This window comes from Myxocyprinus asiaticus, chromosome 13 (genome assembly GCF_019703515.2).
Source record: "Myxocyprinus asiaticus isolate MX2 ecotype Aquarium Trade chromosome 13, UBuf_Myxa_2, whole genome shotgun sequence".
NCBI classification, from domain to species: domain Eukaryota; kingdom Metazoa; phylum Chordata; class Actinopteri; order Cypriniformes; family Catostomidae; genus Myxocyprinus; species Myxocyprinus asiaticus.
This window is the reverse complement of record NC_059356.1, coordinates 38,084,498-38,105,458: the sequence shown is the minus strand read 5'-3', so window position 1 is coordinate 38,105,458 and position 20,961 is coordinate 38,084,498. Positions and strand designations below refer to the sequence as shown.

Genomic DNA, 20,961 nt, shown 5'->3' with positions numbered 1-20,961 from the left:
TAATGAAAACTGCCGTCGTTTTAAAAAGTGGTCTGGTTTTACTTGTTGTACTGACTGTGGATAAACCAGTGTTCTAAAAAACAAATAATCAGATAACTAACTGCAGTTGTCAACAAATGCCCGGAAATTCGATATAGTTCTAGGAACAGGTGCACTGGCCATGGTGACGTAATTTATCGAAAAACCATTGAAAGAGATGGGCCCTGAAAAAGGCCAGAATGGACACTTTTGCTCACTCTATGATCACTTTAGTCTGATGGGACTGGAAGTTAGAGGGGCATTTATGGTGGAGTTGATGAAGGAGAGAAGGATATTGTATAATATTATAAAGTGGGTCCAAAAAGTCCTCCATTATGAACATTTTAATTTTTTATTAATTAATTCTAATTCAAAACTTAATTACAATTTATATTAATAGCATAGCAATTTGAGTGAAAAGCTTAATTTGTTTCATTCCCCATTTGCCTGACATGGAAAAGTGTGTATAACAAGTAGTTGCTGAGATGAGAAGGGAGACGCTGGATCTAATTGCAGGCTGATGAAGATGATGCAAGTAAACAAACAAACGTGAACTCAAATAGCAACAAACAAGAACGGACAAAGAGGGAACAAAATTAGAGGGTATTTATACACACAAGGGCTACTGAGGGAATGGAGAATAGGGATGGGCGGATCGAAACTAAAATATCGATACTTCCGATACTGATGTGGTATCAAGATCCTCACATAAAAATATCGATTCTGAAGTTTTTTTGTTTGTTTGTTTTGTTTTTTAACTAGTGATCTTATTATTTAGATAACATGATAACATGACAACATATTAATGCATCTCATAAGCTTCGAAGTGGAAAAAAAGAATTATATTAGCGAATTGTTGCATGGCATCGGAACTATTTTTTCTTCCGCGCATCTTGACATACAGAAATGCTCAAATACACCAGCAGTCAGCGCTCACCCTTTCAGTCATAGTGCTCTTTCAAAGAGGCAGCAATGCTTTCCTGAGATAATGACAGAAAAACAGCATCTAGAGTTATTCACACTAAGTAATGACAAACCTAGACGTGACGTATTATAATGGGCTTCTGTGTCCATTTTTACAGGCTTATTTAAATTCAGAGTTGTTAAAACATTGATAATGATATTTAATCCTCATTAATAAATGATACCCTTATGAAAACTACCCATGGATTTACTGTAGTAATATTGTATTAAACATGACTTGTAACCACGACTGTAGTAACCATAGTTTTTTTTTTGGCAGTAATCAAGGTTTTGATACAATTAGTAATGCTTTTGCTACAGCATTTCTGTAGTATCCATATTGTAACTTGGTTTTAGTAATAGTAACCATATAATAATATCTATGGTTAATTTTGTGGTTTTATATGTTGCTTATATACTTATATACTAGGCCTAAGCAGAAAATAATTAGGCTGCTTTGTTTACCTTTTAAAAATTAGTAAGTAATAATTTAAGTAACTAATTTTATCTAAAGAATTCGTAAAAATTCAATTTATTAGAGGTATCGATATTGGTATAGATATCGGCGATACTGGCCTAAAAGTACTTGGTATCGGATCGAGCTGTGTCTCCTTTCGAAGGCTGCGCGCTAGGTAAGACGTGTCCTTTGAAGGCTGCAGAAACCGAGCGTCCTCCTTTAAACAAGTCTCGTTTAAACAAGATGGCCTTCATAGGATGAACGGAACGTAACAAGGTTGCTATGACAGCACGCCACTCTTAACAAGCGCTAGTGCTTTGAGTGAGAAGGGAACAAAGTCCCTTTAGAAGGGAATGTATGAGGTAAATTTTAGGGGAGTTATAATAATGTAAAGAGAAAAGAAAATAGATTTTACAGGTGTACTTTTAGTCTAATACTTTATTTTAATTATATATTAATATAATTATACATATTATATACTCTGCACCCATCTACTGAGGTATTTCAACTTGGGAATTAACATTACTTGCGATTGAACATCATATTTACGAGGAAATTGGCGTTTTCTTTTCTTTTTTTTTTTTTTTTTTTTTTGACATTTCCGTTGAAGCAAAGAATTGTGGGTTGTGAGTGCCCACGAAGGATACGCCTCATGCATCCTCCGAATTCCTGTGAAAAAAGGTCGCATTCGAAGTGTCCTATTCGCTTTTCTGAAACGAGACAGCCTTGATAACGTTGGCCGACAAATGCAACCTCCGGAGGACACAGCCTTCCAAACGAGACACAGCCAATAAGTGGTATCGCCCATCCTTAATGGAGAACAGGTGAGAACAATGGGGAACAGGTGGCAGTGATGAGGGTAGTGCATTATGGGAAATGTAGTCCTGGGGAAACAGAAGACAGAGGACAAAAACCACTTCAAAATAAGAGTCTTGGAAACACGACGGAAACACACTGTGACAGTTTGTGCAAAACCTGATGATCCATGTTATCACAGCATGATTTAGAAATGTTCCAAAGGCATCTTGAGTGTTTCAATCTAAGCAAGAAAATCTGACCTTTTCTTGCATATTTTCTTACATTTGATTAGTGACTTAGAAATAGCGTACACTCAAAACAAAAACTTTCTCTATTGTCAGTTTTACTTAATCCTCCCATGTTCATATTACTCAAACAATTCATGTAACCAAAGGAACTAAATTAATGGAGTTGATTCAACTAAAAAATTCTTGTCAACATTACCCATTTGGATTGGGACAATATAAACGTTTGTTTGTTTCGTTAACTGAAACTAGGCAGAGTATTTCTAGTTCCCAGCATGCTTTGCATTGAGCAATTGCAGTGCTAACCATCGCATAGTGACCAAGTTGCACTCAGTAGTGTTTCCCACCAGAAGACCTAGATCTTCAGTGTAGTCTCAGATTTTTGGACCTCACTGTATGTAATGCATTTGCTAGTATGGACTATAGTAGACCCTATCTGTAGAGAGTTTGCAAAGTTAAAAGTTGATATGAGGAAAGGTTTGGGGTTTTCATAATTACTTCATACAGTTATAATCATGTGTTTTACCTCTTTTGTTCATCACTTAGTGGCTATAGAAATTTCCTCTTTGCATTTTTTTTTACATTTATAGCCTATATTAGCATCTATGCTTTAGAACAGCAGTGTAATGTTACAGTTGGTGGTTTTTTCAGCTTTGTTGACGATGGCTGTATTAAAACATTTCCAAAATAACCTCTTCTATACCCTTCTTTTAATAAAAGATTCTTTCAATAATTTCTTATGACCTGATCAAAACCCAGCAAATGGATATTATCGAAGTTTTTCCCTCTGTTTTATGCACTGTTCAGAAATATATGTTGAACCCAGCAAAAACACATTGTAGAAAAATACAGTAAAACAAATCCAAATAAACAACTGACAAAAGCGTTCTTTTTTCAGTGTGTCCACCAACCAGAGTGTTAATATATGAACTTGAAATTGAATTTATTCATGTTTTGGACACCCCAAAGGTAAGAAATGTCAAATTTAATGGAGGATTGTTGAACTTTATCAGGTTAAATTTTTTGTGTTTACAATCAGTTCTCATAAGATTAGGGAAAATCATGACGTATCAACCTGACACTTCAACACAATATGGCCTTGGGGTTTCTCACACCCAAACAAAACATGATGATTAATAGTCCTCCATTTAAAAATGGAAAGACACATTTTGGGGTGCATTATAAAGTATTTAAGTTCCTTGTGAGTACAAAAACAGAATATTTGGGGCTCCTTTATGCAGAGATGTCTGGAGAATCTCTGGAAGCTTCCTAGGATGTGGTAAGTGAGGAACTCCAAATGGTGCCTCGAGTATCTTTTAATTTTTACAGTGTACTAGCTTCAGTTTGTTTGCCACAGAAAAATAACGGTAACTTCCTCAAAATCAATTTGCCCTTCTCAAGATGCCGGATTCCCTCGGTCCACTCTTCACCGGAAACGCACTGCACAGAATTTTGACCTTCCTTCCGGTTGGCTCCCGCCCCACGTAGCCATTTTGCGTTTCCTGCAAAAAAAAGGGGGTTAGATTGAAAGACAGCCCTACATAGAATTAAAATAGTCTGGAAAGCATATAGAGAAACACATATGCGGATGTAACTGTGCAATATGATAGGGGCAGGAGTGCGCGAGCAGATACACCAGCCGCGGCTCGGATTCAAAGTGGAAACAGTCGGCTAGCTGGCTAACGAACCGTTAGCGAGAGTGAGAGATAAAGAGTTCACAGACACTAACAAGTTTTAGGACATTCATAGTTGTGAAAGTATATTCTTCTGCACGCTGGAAGGTAGACGTAGATAGAATATGGACGGCGTGTTGATTTGAAACGTCGCAGCCGGGCTAAAAACAGCAAACGCCACTGTGATTTGCGGAGAAAGCCGGATAACTGTTTATTCGCAGGGAATCGCAGTACGCGACGGTAAGGCACATTTGTTTTTCTTTCAACTTGAGTTTGAAAGCTTTGGTGATTGTGAGACATTTACAGCTGCACGAGACTGGTAAAGCCAGACTTTGTGATGTTGACAGACGCACATCTTGAGCCTGTCATGAGTTAACAGGGTCATCCTCCATCATGACAACAAATCAAGCATGTTTCTGTTTTATAATCCTACTTCTGCTTGTGTGTGTTCGTGGCGTTGTCTTAAAACCAGCGAGTTGCGCAACTAGACCGCTAGACAACATTTTACAGCTTTAAGCCCCCAAAATGGGTTTAAGAAACAGCCAATGTGTTCCTCTCTATTGTTTACTTTCCCTTTTACAGCAGAACACCGGACGCTGATTGTGCCCTAACCCCTACTTAGTATGTATACATTATTATGCAAATCTTTACACTTTGTAAATGTACTTTGACCACCTGTCCTGAGGCCAATAAAAGTGGCAACCAACCACCCAGGAAAGGTTTTACTGGTGTGAAAAGTGTGCTTCGTCTGTACAAACACATTATGTTCTTAAAGGTGCACTCAGCGATTCCTGAGAAATTCGAACTCAACTGCCAAAATAAACACACCCCTCCCTTGAGTGCTCCTTTGGAAGCTCCGCCCCCCCCCCCCCCCCACAAGATAACTTACAGAGAAGACGAGACGGTTTTACGCACACCAGTTCCAGACACTCACTACTCTCCTGCTACTATAACAACAGCATATATGGGTTCTGTGAAACATACCAAAATTTATGTCACCCACTTATCGAGAAGAAAAAGAGCAACTTCTGCATCCGTCTTCAAGTCTTTTTACCTCTCGGAGGTCTCTCCGCCGCTGAAAAGCCTCGCCGATGTTGACGCGGCTCCTAGCCCTCGACATATAATCCTTCTTTTTTAGTTTATGTTCGTCTGACCTTTTTCTCTTGGTGAGTTTCTCAGCCATTTGTCCTCCTTGGAGTTTAGAGAGTTCGCATAAGCCAGATTTGCCGTTGCTCATCTACTGAATTTCCCTCTCGCTCTGCCCCCATCCTGTGCATGCACAAGAACCACCCCCTGTTGCTGATTGGCTGGAGTAGTGTTGTGTGGATCGGTCCGATCCACTTTGTTTTTGTCCCATTTACAGAGCCAGGGCTGTGTACAAATACTAGATTTCTTTTCAGCCCACCCACAGAACGGACAGCTAGCAGACTGTGAGGAGATATTTGCAGAATTTGACAAAGTGTACTGGATTAGATTTACTGAGTGCATCTTTAAGTGCACTTAGGGATGAAACATTACTGGGTGCCCATTTAAGTTTTAAAGCACTATAATAGCACATTAGGACCTGCAAGTGTAATCAATATCTGATATTTATCATGTAATGTTAGGAGACTCAATCCTAGGGAGTGTAAGACCTCGTCAATACTTTGTAAAGAGCATATGCGTTGCTGTAAACAGCATAGCAATATGCTTAAATTAGGTAAAGTTTATGGGCTGCTTCCATGGTGTTGTTGGCAGCTGTGAATTTTCCTTACAGCTTGTGTGAACCTTCTTCCTTTAAACAGGAAATGTGAAAATAGACGTCTCAATTCCATAGAACACCACCACCCACCAAGCTACTTGAAGCAGAGAAAGTTTATCAGGGCTCCAGACTAAAAAATGACATAGGAACTGAAACATTAAGGAGCCACATGGCTGTTTTTAGTCGCCAAATCACAGAATTGCTCAATTTAGATTGAAAGCCGAAGGAAGTCAGCTGATAACCCATTAATCGGAGGTTTAATAAACAGAATATATTGTTGAGAAGATAAGTTTGCATTCCCTTTTGTCTCAAATGTTCACACCCCTTTCGTAATTTATTATGAGTATTAAAAATATAAGAGATAAGATTTTTTTATTTAATACTGCTCTTCACAATCTACATTACAGATAATTACATAATATGCATATAGTAGTTTGTTGTCTCCTTGAGCATCAATGAATGTTAGCACCTTGTGTAATAGTTGTGTACAAGTCCTTCAATTGTCCTAAGTGTCAAAAGCTTTATCTCATATATATATATATATATATATATATATGTATGTATGTATGTATGTATAAGCATACAGTACTGTGCAGAAGTCTGAGGCGCATTATATTTTTCACAAAAACGTGTCTTAAAATGGTTATTTTATATATTCTGTTATATATATTCATTAAATTTAGTTAATTTGGCTACAGTTTTCAAAGAACATCTCCACTGTCGGATTTAGCTAAGGAATATATATAACAGCTTTGAACTGGTTTTAGATTCTGAGATCCCTCTGACTGTGGCCTTGGTCTATCGGCCACCAAAATCACATCAATATTTTCTGGCTGAATTTTCTGACTTTCTGGGGGGTATTATTCCTAATTTTGATAGACTCTTAATTATTGGGGTTTTTAATATACATGAATGTTGTCCACCAAATTCTTTTATTAAAGCCTTTATTAGCCTCAGTGAAAAATTTGACCTATTGCAGCTTGTGAAAGGCCCTACTCGTATACAGGGCCACACACTCGATCTTGTAATGTCACATGGGTTCTCTGTGAATGATATGGAGATATGCGACCATAGCTTTTCTGACCATAAACCAATAATATTTAACATATCTCTGTCATCACATATTGTCAAATCCCATGTGCCGGCTATCCTGCTCGGAAGATATGCGCTACCACTCCTGCCTCTTTTTCATCGGTGTTTATGGAGTTTTCTAAATCTTCAGACTTTGCGTCACCTGATCTAAGTCCCGATGAGCTTCTTCATTGTTTTAACTCTGGCTGAGCTACCATCCTAGACTCTGTGGCCCCATTGAGGACTAAACATCATAAACCTACACCTGAGCCATGGTTGAACAACACCACTTGTGCCTTGAGACAGGCTTGTAGAAGGTTGGAAAGAAAATGGAAAAAGGACAAGCTACAGATTTCATATGAAATTTTAAAGGATTCTCTTTCCAAATATCAGAAGGCTGTGAGATCAGCCAAATCTGTGTACTTATCGGCTCTTATAGACAAGAATTATCACAATCCTAGAACACTAATACAATTAATGCTGTGTTAAACCCGGCTGTTTGCATTTATTCTACAGAGTTGATAGCTATGTGTGAATGTTTCTGCTAGTTCTTTATTAATAAGGTAACTGAGATAAGGCAGAATATTCACCCTGTTGTTTATGACCCTGCTGTCCCATCAAATTATACTGGTGTTTTTAGCCAGTTTACAACTATTTATCTTACTTGCATGATGTTGTAAACCAACTAAAGCCCACTGGCTCTTCCTTAGATGTTATTCTCCCACGGCTACATAAACGATTGTTTGATGTAGTTGGTCATACTCTTCTAAATTTGATTAATAAGTGCTTTGAATCAGGAGTTGTCCTTGACTATTTGAAGCGTGCCTTGGTACAACCCAGACTTAAAAGGCCTAATCTTGATTCCTCAGTTCTATCAAATTTTAGACCCGTTTCTAACCTCTCTTTTACTCTTTTAAAATACTGGAGAAAGTAGTTCTCCACCAACTTCAGAGTTTTTTGGTTGAAGATCTTTGATATGTTTCAATCAGGATTTAAGAAATCTCATTCTACTGAGATAGCTCTCTTAAAAGTTTTAGATGATATTTTATTAGCAACGACTCCGGAGATTCTGTAGCGCTAGTACTTTTAGATCTGAGTGCTGCTTTTGATACTGTGGATCATAATGTTCTTTTGTCTCACTTAGAACAGGTCATGGGCATAAAGGGTTCAGCCTTAAGTTGGTTTCAATCATACCTTACAAACAGGAGTTTTTCATTCAATATAGGCCAATTTCACTCTGAGTCTGTTCCTTTCACTTGCGGTGTCCCCCAATGTTCTACTCTAGCTTCCATACTGTTCTCACTCTATGTGCTACCACTTGGTTCTATTTTTAATAAACATGTCATATGTTACCACTGTTATGCAGACGACACACAAATTTATCTTCCACTGACTCAAAAGAGCAGTTTAGACCCCTTGGTAGCTTGCCTTGTGGATGTTAAAGCAGGGATGTCTTTACATTTTTTACGTTTAAACAAGTCTAAAACAGAGATTGTGGTATTTACCTCTTCTAACGCCAAGAGTAAAGTCAATTTAAATTTGGATGTCTTAACACCGTATGTTAAGCCCTACGTGAAAAATCTGGGAGTCCTTTTGGACAATGCACTAAAACTTGATAGACAAGTTAATCAGGTTGTAAAAGCTAGTTTTTATCAATTGCGAGCCTTGTCTCTCTTTTGAGAACTTTGAAAGGGTGATTCATGCTTTCATTTCCACTAGACTTCATTACTGCAACTCTCTATACCTGGGAATTAGCCAGTCTTCTTTAGGTCGCCTTCAGATGGTTCAAAATGCGGCTGCTAGAGTTTTAACAGGGGCTCGAAAGCAGGAACATATTACCCCATTCTACGGTCTTTACATTGGTTACCTGTTCTCTATAGAATTTATTTTAAAGTGCTCATATTGGTTTTTAAGTATCGAAATGGTTTAACACCCTCATATCTCTCTGACCTGTTGATAGATCACCACCCAGTGAGAGCTCTCAGGTCTGTCGATCAAAGCCTTTTAGTGGTTCCAAAATCAAGGTTAAAGTCTAGGGGCGATCGGGCATTCGCCGTATCAGCTCCCAAACTTTGGAACAGCCTACCAATTCAAATTAGAACTGCCCCCACACTACCTATTTTAAAAAATCTAAGCTAAAAACATTTCTATTTGATTTGGCCTACAATTTGTGATGTGATGCTTTACTGTATTTGCTCTGTTTTAGTGTTATGTGTGACTTTGTCTGATTGTATCTGATGGTAATTTGTTTTATTGTACAGCACATTGGTCAACGGTAGTTGTTTTTAATAGTGCTTTATAAATAATAAATTGGTTGATTAATTGAATTGATTTAGTTTATCAGTAGGTAATATCAATTTTAGATTTTAACATTGCCTTTGCAAATAGAACTGAATTGAAGAAGAACAAGAAGTACTACAACAGATGTCATGACCTCCACAGAGCCTGGATCTCAACATCGAGTCAGTCTGGAATTACATGAAGAGACAGAAACATTTGAGACGGCCTAAATAGATAGAAGAACTGTGGCTTCTACAAGAAGCTTGGAACATCATATCTGCCAACAACCAAGAAAAACTGTGTCCAGGTGTACCTAGGAGAACCGGTGCTTTATTAAAGGCAAAGGTTGTCACACCAAATATTGATTTAGCTCTTTTTTTTTTTTATGTTGACTGTAATTTTTTTATGATGTTAATTGATAAATGAAAATTGTTTATGGCATTATTTTTGAAGGCGTCTTATTATGCAACATTTTTTACAAGTGCCTAAAACTTTTTTGCACAGTACTGTGTATATATATACAAATATATAATTAAAAACAATTATATAATATAAATATATATAATTACGTTTTTTTTTTTATATATATATATTGTAGTCTTTCTTTACGGATACCTGATGGCCCAGACACAGAGACTACAAGAATGCAAATTGAAAGAAATTCCAGATGCAGTTTATTGTGCTACTTCAATCCCAATCAATAATTAACAGAAGGAGAAAAAAGTGGTACACAATACGGGACTTTTAATTATAAAGATGACCGAAATACACTTGGGACTCTTATTTTGAAATGTCTGCACTCCCAGATGTGAGGACACTGACGGCTGATTCGCTGAGAAAGTGAATCTGATTCAAACTGCTAACCTGAGCTCCTGAGTTCAAACCCTCAGTTCTTTTCGGGTGATTAATGAAAAAGATCTGGTTCAAAAGAGTCATTTGGCCACGACTCTTGCGCTGGGTTTATTGTTGCGTGCAGTGCAGCGAGCTCGTCAGAAACAGAACGTGTGAAAAGCAGCGCGAGACACACTGGCGCTCTAAAGATGTATTCAGTAACTCACAAGATAATATCTGACGAAACCACATATGAACGCACACAGCTTGACTGTCGCCAGTGGCAACTAGATGTTAAATTATTGTCGCAATCAATTATTTTTGGTAGCATTTGCGACCGTTTTAGTCACAGTCTGGAGCCTTGTTTATTCCACAGAGCTCTGAAGGAACGCCGCTTTGCTGACACACACACATAAACACGCAGAGGCTCATGATGCGCTGCTCAGCACAATATGTGGTCGCTCCACACAAACTCCATCTCAGTTCGGTCCGTGGCCTATTACACGCATTGAGAACGGCACCGGACAAGCATTTTACCAGATGTTGAATGAGAAGTGTATTACACTACTATGAATTAGCCTACAAACAATCACTCAAACACAGACTTCCTGGAGCACTCAGCGCCAGACTTTCAAAATAAAAGCTGGAATCAAATTAAAAGCCTTAAGAAAATACAGCTGAAATGTATTACCAATGTATAGTAACAATATTATTATACATTACAATAAAAACAAATTGGGTTCCAAAAACTACTGTATGATTGAAAAGTGACTAATGAAACTAAAATGAAATAAATAACAGAGAGAGAGAGAGATCTGAAACTATTTACAAGTCCAGATACAAGTTAAAATGTGTAAAGAGAACTGGCTTCTATTCTACTTCAGACTTTCACTGGAATTACTGTTAATTTTTGCTGCTGCATCCTGCAGACTAGTTAACAATAAAGTTTCGCACATGCTCTTATGTAATAGTTTTTTTCCCCCTAATTTATAATGAAAGAGTGTATTGTTAGAGGTTTTTGTTTCTTTACACAAAGAGTGATCCCAATCAGTTCCACACAGTGAATTATAGATGTTCTAAACTCATTAAGAAAAACGCAACACTGGTATCGGATCGGTATCGGCCGATACTGAGAGTTCTGGTATCAGAAAAGAGAAAACAGTATCATGCATCCCTGTGCTTTTGCCGGAAGCTTCACTTTTCTGAATAAACAGTTCGTGACATGGCCCAGTGTGATCATTGAAGACTTTTAAGTCTGTCTGAAATCTCATCTCTTCACTGGCCTTTGGGTCTGACAAATGAAATGTAGGACACTGTACTCCCAATCAGTTCCACACAGTGAATTATAGATGTTCTAAACCAGGGGTCATGTACGTTGTGTCACAAGGGAGGCCTACTGTCTTTGACTTTGAAAACCCCTGTTCTAAACTAAGAAAAAAATAACACTGGTATCGGATCGGGATTGGTGTCGGCCAATACTGAGAGTTCAGGAATGGGATTGGAAGAGAAAAAATGGTGTTGTTGCATCCCTAGTTGTTATGTTTTAACAACTAGGGTTTAGTCAAAGTCTTTCTAAAAAGTCAGTCCCAGAGATATACATACATAGATGCCGAATTTGGCTGGTTCTGATACGTCAACCACAATGCCATCTTGGAATGGTCAACAGGAGAGCTGTGACTACAGCTGAATGGAGAAGAAGCCTCAGACTACTGCATAAACTGCTTTTGTGTGGAACCAGTTCATCATGTAATAAAATGACAGATTGTGCGCTAATTTTCAGTATGGTTGCCATGATATTTTCATTTTAAGATGACTTTATTTGCAGTTTGCTATGAAAAAACAACAACCCTGTTTTAGAAGTGTAGTCAGGAATTTTTATATCATCTAAAACAGTGGTTCCCAACTCTGTTCCTGGAGGCCCCCTCAACACTGGACATTTGACACACAAAGTTTAGGTCTTGGAGTCTCCACTAACGAGCTGATAAGTTGAATCAGGTGTGTTTGATTAGGGAGATATCCAAAATGTGTAGTGTTGGGGGGCCTCTAGGAATAGGTGTCAGGGTCCTGTGAATTCGCTGGTTTGTCCTGTTTGTTTTTCTCTCCATCATGTGTCTCAGGTCCTGCCGGCATGCGTTTCCATGGGAATGCTGATCATGCCACTAATTAGCGTGCTGACAGCACCTGTTCTCCTTTGATTCTCTGCCTATTTAATCAATTCGTTATGTCCTGATCTTTGCTAGATTGCTGTTGTGTGTTCGAGTAACTCACCTCGCTCTCGCTGTCTCATTTGGTCCTATCTCTTATATCTGTATTGGTTGCCCACCTCTGCCCGTGTGTCTGGATTGAGGTTGACTTCCAGTTTGCTGCTGCGCTTGTTTTTCTGCCCACACATTCTTAAACGGAGGATTCCTCACGGATCTGCTCTCTACACTGCCACGACGCATACACGCCTACGAACACACTCTTCATGGAGGATTCCTCACGGATCTGCTCTCTACACTGCCATGACGCATACACGCCTATGAACACACTCTTCATGGAGGATTCCTCACGGATCTGCTCTCTACACTGCCACGATGCATACACGCCTACGAACACACTCTTCCCGCTGGATTCCTCACGGATCTGCTCTCTACATGACCACAACGCACACATATCTACAAACACACTCACTGCCTTCCTGCTGCAGTCGGTGCCGTGTTCCCCACTCTTTGTCAGCCCTGCTGTGTTCTAATTTATTGTCAATAAATCCTGTGAACGGTTCCTCTGCTCTTGGGTCACTTGCTTACTGACAATAGGGTTGGAAACCATTGATCTAAAATATTGCCCAGTGTTTATTGAAAATCAGAGTATATGAAATTTGGCTGGAAAAGACTCCAGACTGTTACAGACCGTATCTGTCAATTTACATTCATGTGTTGATGGACGCCTCTTGACCATTCCAATAGGGCAGACGTGCCGATGTATCGCGGCCCATAGGAACAGCTGCTAATGAGGTATCTACGTATAGATATCTATGGTCAGTCGACTGTCAGCCATCTTTGGAATGCTCCAGGGAGGCTATTTCCAGTCATGCTAGTGCAGCTCCTATCTAATTGAATGGGGGAACACCGAAATCTCAAAAACGGGTGGTCAAGGTTACGATCAAAGCATATTTGAAATCAGCAGTGAAATCTGACAAAACTGGTATCATTTATTGTGCTGCTTTACCTCATATTATGCTAAAAAACGCAATATTCCCGGATTGATTGGTTAATGTGCATGCAGGTTCTTGAGTTGATTGACAGGCGATGTCTGTATCTAAAAGGTGATTGGCTCTTTTAACTGTAAGGCAATTTCAGTGAAAAAGGAGTAGTAGACACATTCAAAATAAGCCTGTGAGCATTTTAAAGCTGTCGTGTGTCAGTTATACTGCGCGCTGGTACTGGATAGAGTCGGTGCTTGGTAAAGCAGAAACACTGGTACCGTTGCATATTTTTTATTTTAGTATCAACTTGGTACCAATGTACCGGTACTTTTGACAACACTACTATCTATACAGTCATCTGCCGCTAGAAGGCGCTTGCGTGCTGCATGTCACATCTTCTACGCATAGAAGACGACTCACAGATGAAGACGAAGCGGGCTCAATGTAATCAGTGTTGGAGCGTTTCTCTATAAAAGAACATTGTTTTCTGTATACACCGTGATAGTGTTAAAGTACAACATGAAAACAAGCGCAGTTGATCTGCTGGTCTCCTTGTTTCATCCTAATCTACAATTACATCAGTGATAGCCGGGAAAGCACATTCAGTTGACATCTCACCAGCACCTGAAAAATGGTATGTTATGTAGGCTACTGTTTTTATGCAGTCGTCGCAGTGTGTTATGATTTGACTTAATTAAAAAAAAAAAAAAAAAGTCCAAAGGTCTGAACAATACCACAATCCACAACATGAAGTTTTAATGAACTCAGTTATGCTACAAGTTGCATATCTTGTATACAAGTTATTGTTAACAGTAATTAAACAATCAACAAATTTGTACTAAACACACACTACATGTATCCAAAAAACACTGAACTAAGCATATTGTAAGAGGAAAATGCCAGTACTGATTTTTGGCACATATTATTTTGAGTCTTCCACGTGCGCTTTGCGGTGTTAACGATTAATTGATCGTTAATTTATTCGTCTATCAATTATGGAAATGTCTGAAAATTGATATCACTGTAGTGAAGACATCGATTCAGTTTCACCCTGTCACATTGTCTCGTATTCTCATGATTTGATGTACAAAAGCTCAGTGTTTTACTTGTTTGTATCTTAGAAATATGAAAGGACTGTCTCTGGGCTTGTGACTTCATACAAACTGTATTATGTCTTCCCTAGCTTCTTCATGCGAAAGGAATATTCCAGGTTCAGTGCAAGTTAAAGGTGCAGTGTGTAACAATTTTCAGTATGCAGTATGTAAACCTTTTTTTTTTTTTGGCCAATGTGTGAACGGCTTGTAACCCAACTTAAAAAATGAGCCCTCCCGGACTTCCTAGGTTGCCTATTAAAGCCTGTAAACTGATTATCATATGAAGGGAGTGGGTGGCTTTTGCCGGGAAAATCCAAAGGATGTGACTAGAGCCCGACTGATATGGGATTTTTGAGACCGATACCAATTTTAGACGGGAAATTCACAGATTACCGATGTGGTGACCGATATAGATAATTTTTGAGCTGGAATGAAAACAGACTTCTTCTATGTGGATTTGCAACGATTTTGCACCAATATGACTATGCAGAGGTACTCAGAAGGCTGCTTTCTTAAATATTTTTATCAAAGAACATTGACATTATTATTATTAATACATTGTCAACAAATTCTAGAAATAAACACTGAGAAAATAAAGAATAAATAAAAATACAATAAATAGATTAAACATCAGTACTGTATGTTCAGTATCAGTCAATGGCTGACCATTTAAATAAAGAATAAGTAAAAATAAAATAAATAGCTTAACATCAGGGGCTGGTTGCACCAGATATACATATGTTACAACTTAGCCTAGTTGTGGCGTAAATGGGCACTAAGTCACAATTTACACACTAATAAAGATGTGAGCATTGCACCATTAAATTTAGGTAGGACGTAACCCTACGTATAAACATTTACGGAAGCCTCCGACCAGCAGTAACGGATGGAATAAAAAGCAGACTCATTTAATGACATCAATGAGCTCATATTTTGGTTGACAGGCTTCAGTCCTTTCGACATATATGATGATGTTGGCATTTACACTCGTTTACATTTACGAGAGAGAAAAAAAAAACTTACTTTTAAGTGGCTCTTCACCATGGAACCGATCTAACAGTGCCGTTTTTAGGGTGCGTCGCCCGGTGTCAAGTTTCAACACATTCAAAATATATAGGATATTAAAATGAATAAATGTCTATTTTTCCAGCCTGTTGTATTAGTATGTATCACCCCTCATTTATTTTAGATACTGTTCTTATATATTATTATTTACACAGGGCAAATATACTGTTTATTAAATCTACGTTTATTACGTATCCTATTTTAATGTCTGGAAAACCAGACTTTTAAATATTACATTTTATAAATGCAACGACTGGAATTGTTCGGTTGAAGGGGGTACCAAACTGTGAATCCTAAACAAAACAGTTTGGTGAATACATGTTTACACATTAGCTTCCACTCAGCTGACAACAATGAAAGTAGCTACGTGATTAGCTAGTTAGCTATAAGCTCGTTGTCGTGGAGAGTAAAATATGGACTTTATTTACTATTTACTGAGTGGTGGTGGCGTAGTGGACTAAAGCACATAACTGGTTGTTGGTTGCTGGTTCGATCCCCACAGCCACCACCATTGTGTCCTTGAGCAAGGCACTTAACTCCAGGTTGCTCCAGGGGGATTGTCCCTGTAATAAGTGCACTGTAAGTCGCTTTGGATAAAAGCGTCTGCCAAAAAAAAAAAAAAGAAAATGCATGAATTAAAATTTACTTTCCAGCATTTTGTCTCACCAACTAGGCAACAGCGAAGCATGAAATAAACACTCGCCACATACAATCCACCACCGCACCGCTGTCTGCTAAGGTGCAAAAAGATGCTCTGATGTTTACCTTTCAATCTGCTACGTTACTGACTGCACTGACAAACTATAGCTAGCTAACAGTAAACAGATGTGATAAACATGGTTGTCAGGGACAAGGTTAATGTTATATTGAAAAGGGAAAATGATGGGGTCATTGTTTATTGAGCTTCCAGTTTGTATTTCACAAACTAGTTAACTTACCGAGACACTACTGAACTCCGCCCTGTCTGCAGAGCCACCGTCAGCTCAGAGTCAGCTCTGTAAACAATGGAGTTGGAGCTCTGCTGAACAAACTACGCTATGACACCAATTCTAAAGCATTGTTTTCTGCATTATATGTTCTGAAAAAAAGTTTTCATATCGGCGCATATCAGAAAAATAGACGCCGATACCGATATGTCGGTGAAAGGCTAATATCAGCCGAACAATATATCGGTCAGGCACTAGATGTGACGTTTATGCGCGCTCCCGAGAGCCTTGCCTCAGTGCTTCTCTTCCGCTATTCAACAGCGATAACAAACTGCCACACTAGGTAACGTTATCTTAGAGATGGAATCCAGCAAACGTCCGGCTCCCAGCACAACACCGACTCGTACACAAACTCCGAGTAAGCCAAAAAAAACATTTATCTACTGAATCCTGTCTGGCTAAGCGGGAACGCGATCGTGGTTGAGTAAAAACTAGAGTGAACATCGTTCGGTTTTGGGGATCAAAACCGACCCTGAATTGGCATTCTTCTTATTGGACAGGTAAGCTTACATAACTGCAAAGCATGTGAAATATAGTGCCATAAGGCTGGATCTTTGTAATTTTAGCTAACTTGATCTTGCCTGCTAATGCTGACGAATTGCAAGCTACCTTGCTTCGTAACTTTCAAATAATTTCGACAATCTTCTCTTTATATTAAAAGTCAGGTATACAGGATAAATTTAAGCAAATACACTGGTTTCTTGAATGTAGTATAACATATGACTTACAAAACATACAATAGTGCAACATAACTGCAGTGCAACAGTAATCTGTCTGGTATAGTTTGGTAGTATGTAGCTGAATGTGGGTATCAGTATGCTATGTTAGCTGATAAGTAGTTTTAGTTTAGTCTCAAAGTTTGTAGTAAAACAATCATAACAGTTTAATTTTAATTATGCTACCTCATCTGTCAGCATGATGCCGGTGAATCACATTCAGTCTCTTTGTACGTAACATCATTGTTTTGGTCAATGCCCCCTTGCTCACGTCCCTATGGAGTGTGTGCACGAGCAACAGGTAGCTGACTGCAGTTCACTTAACGACCACAGGTGTCATTAATAACAAGGATTTCTGAATCTTAAATACTGCACCTTTAAAGTAGTTAATCCGAAAATTCTCTCATCATTTACTCAACCCTCATGCCATCCCAAATGTATATGACTTTCTTTCTTCTGCAGAACACAAAAAAAGATTTTTAGAAAAATATTTCAGTTCTGTTGGTCCATACAATGCAAGTGAATGGTGATCAGACCTTTTGTAGCTCCAAAAAATCACATGAAGCAAATATAAAATTAAGTTTGTAGTTGGTTGAATTTGCCATAAAAACTATATTTACATTGGAAGATCTCCTTTTGGTTTAGTCCAACTTTGTTTACCCAAAGTATTGTGTAAAAAATGACAATTTGGGATTTTATTCAGCATATTCACAACCTTCTACTGCCCTGATTTCCACCCCTCACCCAGCCTCAGTACATATTTACATTTCCGACGTGCATGATCTGTGAATTTGAAATTCCTGCGCAAACTAACCAGAGCTCGCCAGGCTGACACGTTCTTTACATTTCGGTCAAATTGTGTATATTGTTAATTGATCATTTGAAATTTGACTTTGAAATACCGTCATCCAACCAGAGCAGATTACAGCATCTACATTATTAATTCCAAGTGCCAAGTCTGACAACTTCTAAGTGGGTCACATATTTCTGGTTCTTTTGTAGTGTGTTGCAGATGCTAGATTGTGGAGAATTAGTCAACCCAGAGAAGAGATGAGAGGAGTTTGCAATGTTTGAGTGTCAGAATGTTTTCACACTTGGTTTGATTTCTTGGTCAGAACCCAAAGCTGATTCCACCCTCCTCCTCCATGCAGGCCTGTTTTTTTTTCACATGTTTTTTTTCGTGTGAAAATGTTTTTTTCACAGTTGTACATTTGCACATTAGTACTAGTTTTGACTGGCAGAGAAGACGCCAGCATCACTGTTCTTTTTTTTTTTAAGGTAAAGTGTGTAATTTCTGTATCACTATAGCTTATCACCAAACGGAATTTCAGAAATAATGACTTTATTAAGGGTGCATGGTATACCATGTGACACGGCAAAACTAGATAGCTGGGAACTCATGTCTCATTGAAGCGATTGATGTTGAGATGTTCAATCGCTCAATACCTTTTTACTTGCATTGTGTTTGTGATGTTGCAGATGAACAGGATATAACTGGATCACTTACACAGAGCACATGTAGAGTAATGGTTCTCTTTCTGTCTGTCTTAGGAGCCAGTCATGCCTGCTAGTGTGCGTACTGGGACCCTGAAGGACTCTGAGGTTGCTGAGCTCTTCTACAGAGATGATCCCGAGAAGCTCTTTACTGATCTCCGAGAGATCGGTCATGGCAGCTTTGGAGCTGTGTACTTTGTAAGTGAGCCAAGACTAGTGTTTTCTGGAAGAGATGTTCTTTTATACATAGATCCATAAGAGCCCCTGGACTGTGCATCATGGTGTTGTTTTCGTTTGCGCATGTAAGTGCTAACAGTATGTCTCTCTCAGGCTCATGATGTGCGTTCCAACGAAGTGGTGGCCATCAAAAAGATGTCGTTCAGTGGCAAACAATCCAATGAGGTCAGCATCAACATTATTTCAAAACATTAAAACACAGCTTTAATCTCATATTACACAACTGGTGATTAAGGTTGGGCAGTATAGCTAAAAAACTAATCTTGGTATTATTCACCCTTGATATGATATTCAGTATATACAGTTGTGCTCAAAAGTTTGCATACCCTGGCAGAAATTGTGAAGTTTTGGCATTGATTTTGAAAATGTGACTGATCATGCAAAAAAACAGTATTTTATTTAAGGATAATGATCATATGAAGCAATTTATTATCACATAGTTGTTTGGCTCCTTTTTAAATCATAACGATAACAGAAATCACCCAAATGGCCCTGATCAAAAGTTTACCCTTGAATGTTTGGCCTTGTTACAGACACACAAGCTGACACAAACAGGTTTAAATGGCAATTAAAGGTTAATTTCCCACACCTGTGGCTTTTAAAATTGCAATTAGTGTCTGTGTATAAATAGTCAATGAGTTGCTCTCACGTGGATGCACTGAGCAGGCTAGATACTGAGCCATGGGGAGCAGAAAAGAACTGTCAAAAGAACTGTGTAACAAGGTAATGGAACTTTATAAAGATGGAAAAGGATATAAAAAGATATCCAAAGCCTTGAAAATGCCAGTCAGTATTGTTCAGTCACTTATTAAAAAGTGGAAAATTCGGGGATCTCTTGATACCAAGCCAAGGTCAGGTAGACCAAGAGAGATTTCAGCCACAACTGCCAGAAGAATTGTTCGGGATACAAAGAAAAACCCACAGGTAACCTCAGGAGAAATACAAGCTGCTCTGGAAAAAGATGGTGTGGTTGTTTCAAGGAACACAATATGACGATACTTAAACAAAAATGAGCTGCATGGTCGAGTTGCCAGAAAGAAGCCTTTACTGCTCCAATGCCACAAAAAAGCCTGGTTACAATATGCCCGGCAACACCTTGACATGCCTCACAGCTTCTGGCACAATGTAATTTGGAGTGACGAGACCAAAATAGAGCTTAATGGTCACAACCATAAGCGCTATGTTTGGAGAGCGGTCAACAAGTCCTATAGTGAAAAGAATACCATCCCCACTGTGAAGCATGGTGGTGGTTTGACTCCGATGTTTTAGGGGTGTGTGAGCTCTAAAGGCACGGGGAATCTTGTGAAAATTGATGGCAAGATGAATGCATCATGTTATCAGAAAATACTGGCAGACAATTTGCATTCTTCTGCACAAAAGCTGCGCATGGGACGCTCTTGGACTTTCCAGCATGACAATGACCCTAAGCACAAGGCCAAGTTGACCCTCCAGTTGTTACAGCAGAAAAAGGTGAAGGTTCTGGAGTGGCCATCACAGTCTCCTGACCTTAATATCATCGAGCAACTCTGGGGAGATCTAAAACGTGCAGTTCATGCAAGATGACCAAAGACTTCGCATGACCTGGAGGCATTTTGCCAAGACGAATGGGCAGCTGTACCACCTGCAAGAATTTGGGGCCTCATAGACAACTATTACAAAAGACTACATGCTATTATTGATGCTAAAGGGGGCAATACACAGTATTAAGAACTAAGGGTATGCAGACTTTTGGACAGGGGTCAAACTGTAACAGAATTTTTCAATACAACCGGGGAAAAAGTAGCCAAGAAAAAAACACCATAGCACATATTCTCCTGTCTTGAGTATGTATTTTGGATTGAAAGACTTCCTTGACTTTTGTAGAGATGACAAATGGTCACTGTAGTGTTTACCTTATTCCACAAGGCAGTGAGCTGTCATCAAACGATTGATCATCACATGTATGTGACTTTATTTTTTTATGTAATTTATTTTTCTGTATTTTATTTTGTTGTGGGTGTCCCAGTGTGGAAACTGGATTTGCACTTTTCAGAGAGCTCAATAAAATATTCAAATTATATTTTGGTTGCATTTGTGAGATAATAAATGTAATTTTTTGCGTAAAA

The 20,961-nt window shown here is 38.7% G+C and overlaps 1 protein-coding gene across 2 annotated transcripts in view; it reads left to right on the top strand.

Annotated features, from left to right (window-relative positions):
* Positions 1–3,978: 3,978 nt before the first annotated feature.
* Positions 3,979–20,961, top strand: part of LOC127450512 (serine/threonine-protein kinase TAO2-like) — a 42,315-nt gene continuing 25,332 nt past the window's right edge. For both annotated transcript variants that reach the window (XM_051714700.1, XM_051714698.1), the window contains exons 1-3: positions 3,979–4,394; positions 18,677–18,817; positions 18,950–19,021. In XM_051714700.1, coding sequence (XP_051570660.1) covers positions 18,686–18,817; positions 18,950–19,021 — 204 coding nt within the window. In that variant the 5' untranslated portion in view covers positions 3,979–4,394; positions 18,677–18,685. The remainder of the gene's footprint in view (positions 4,395–18,676; positions 18,818–18,949; positions 19,022–20,961) is intronic.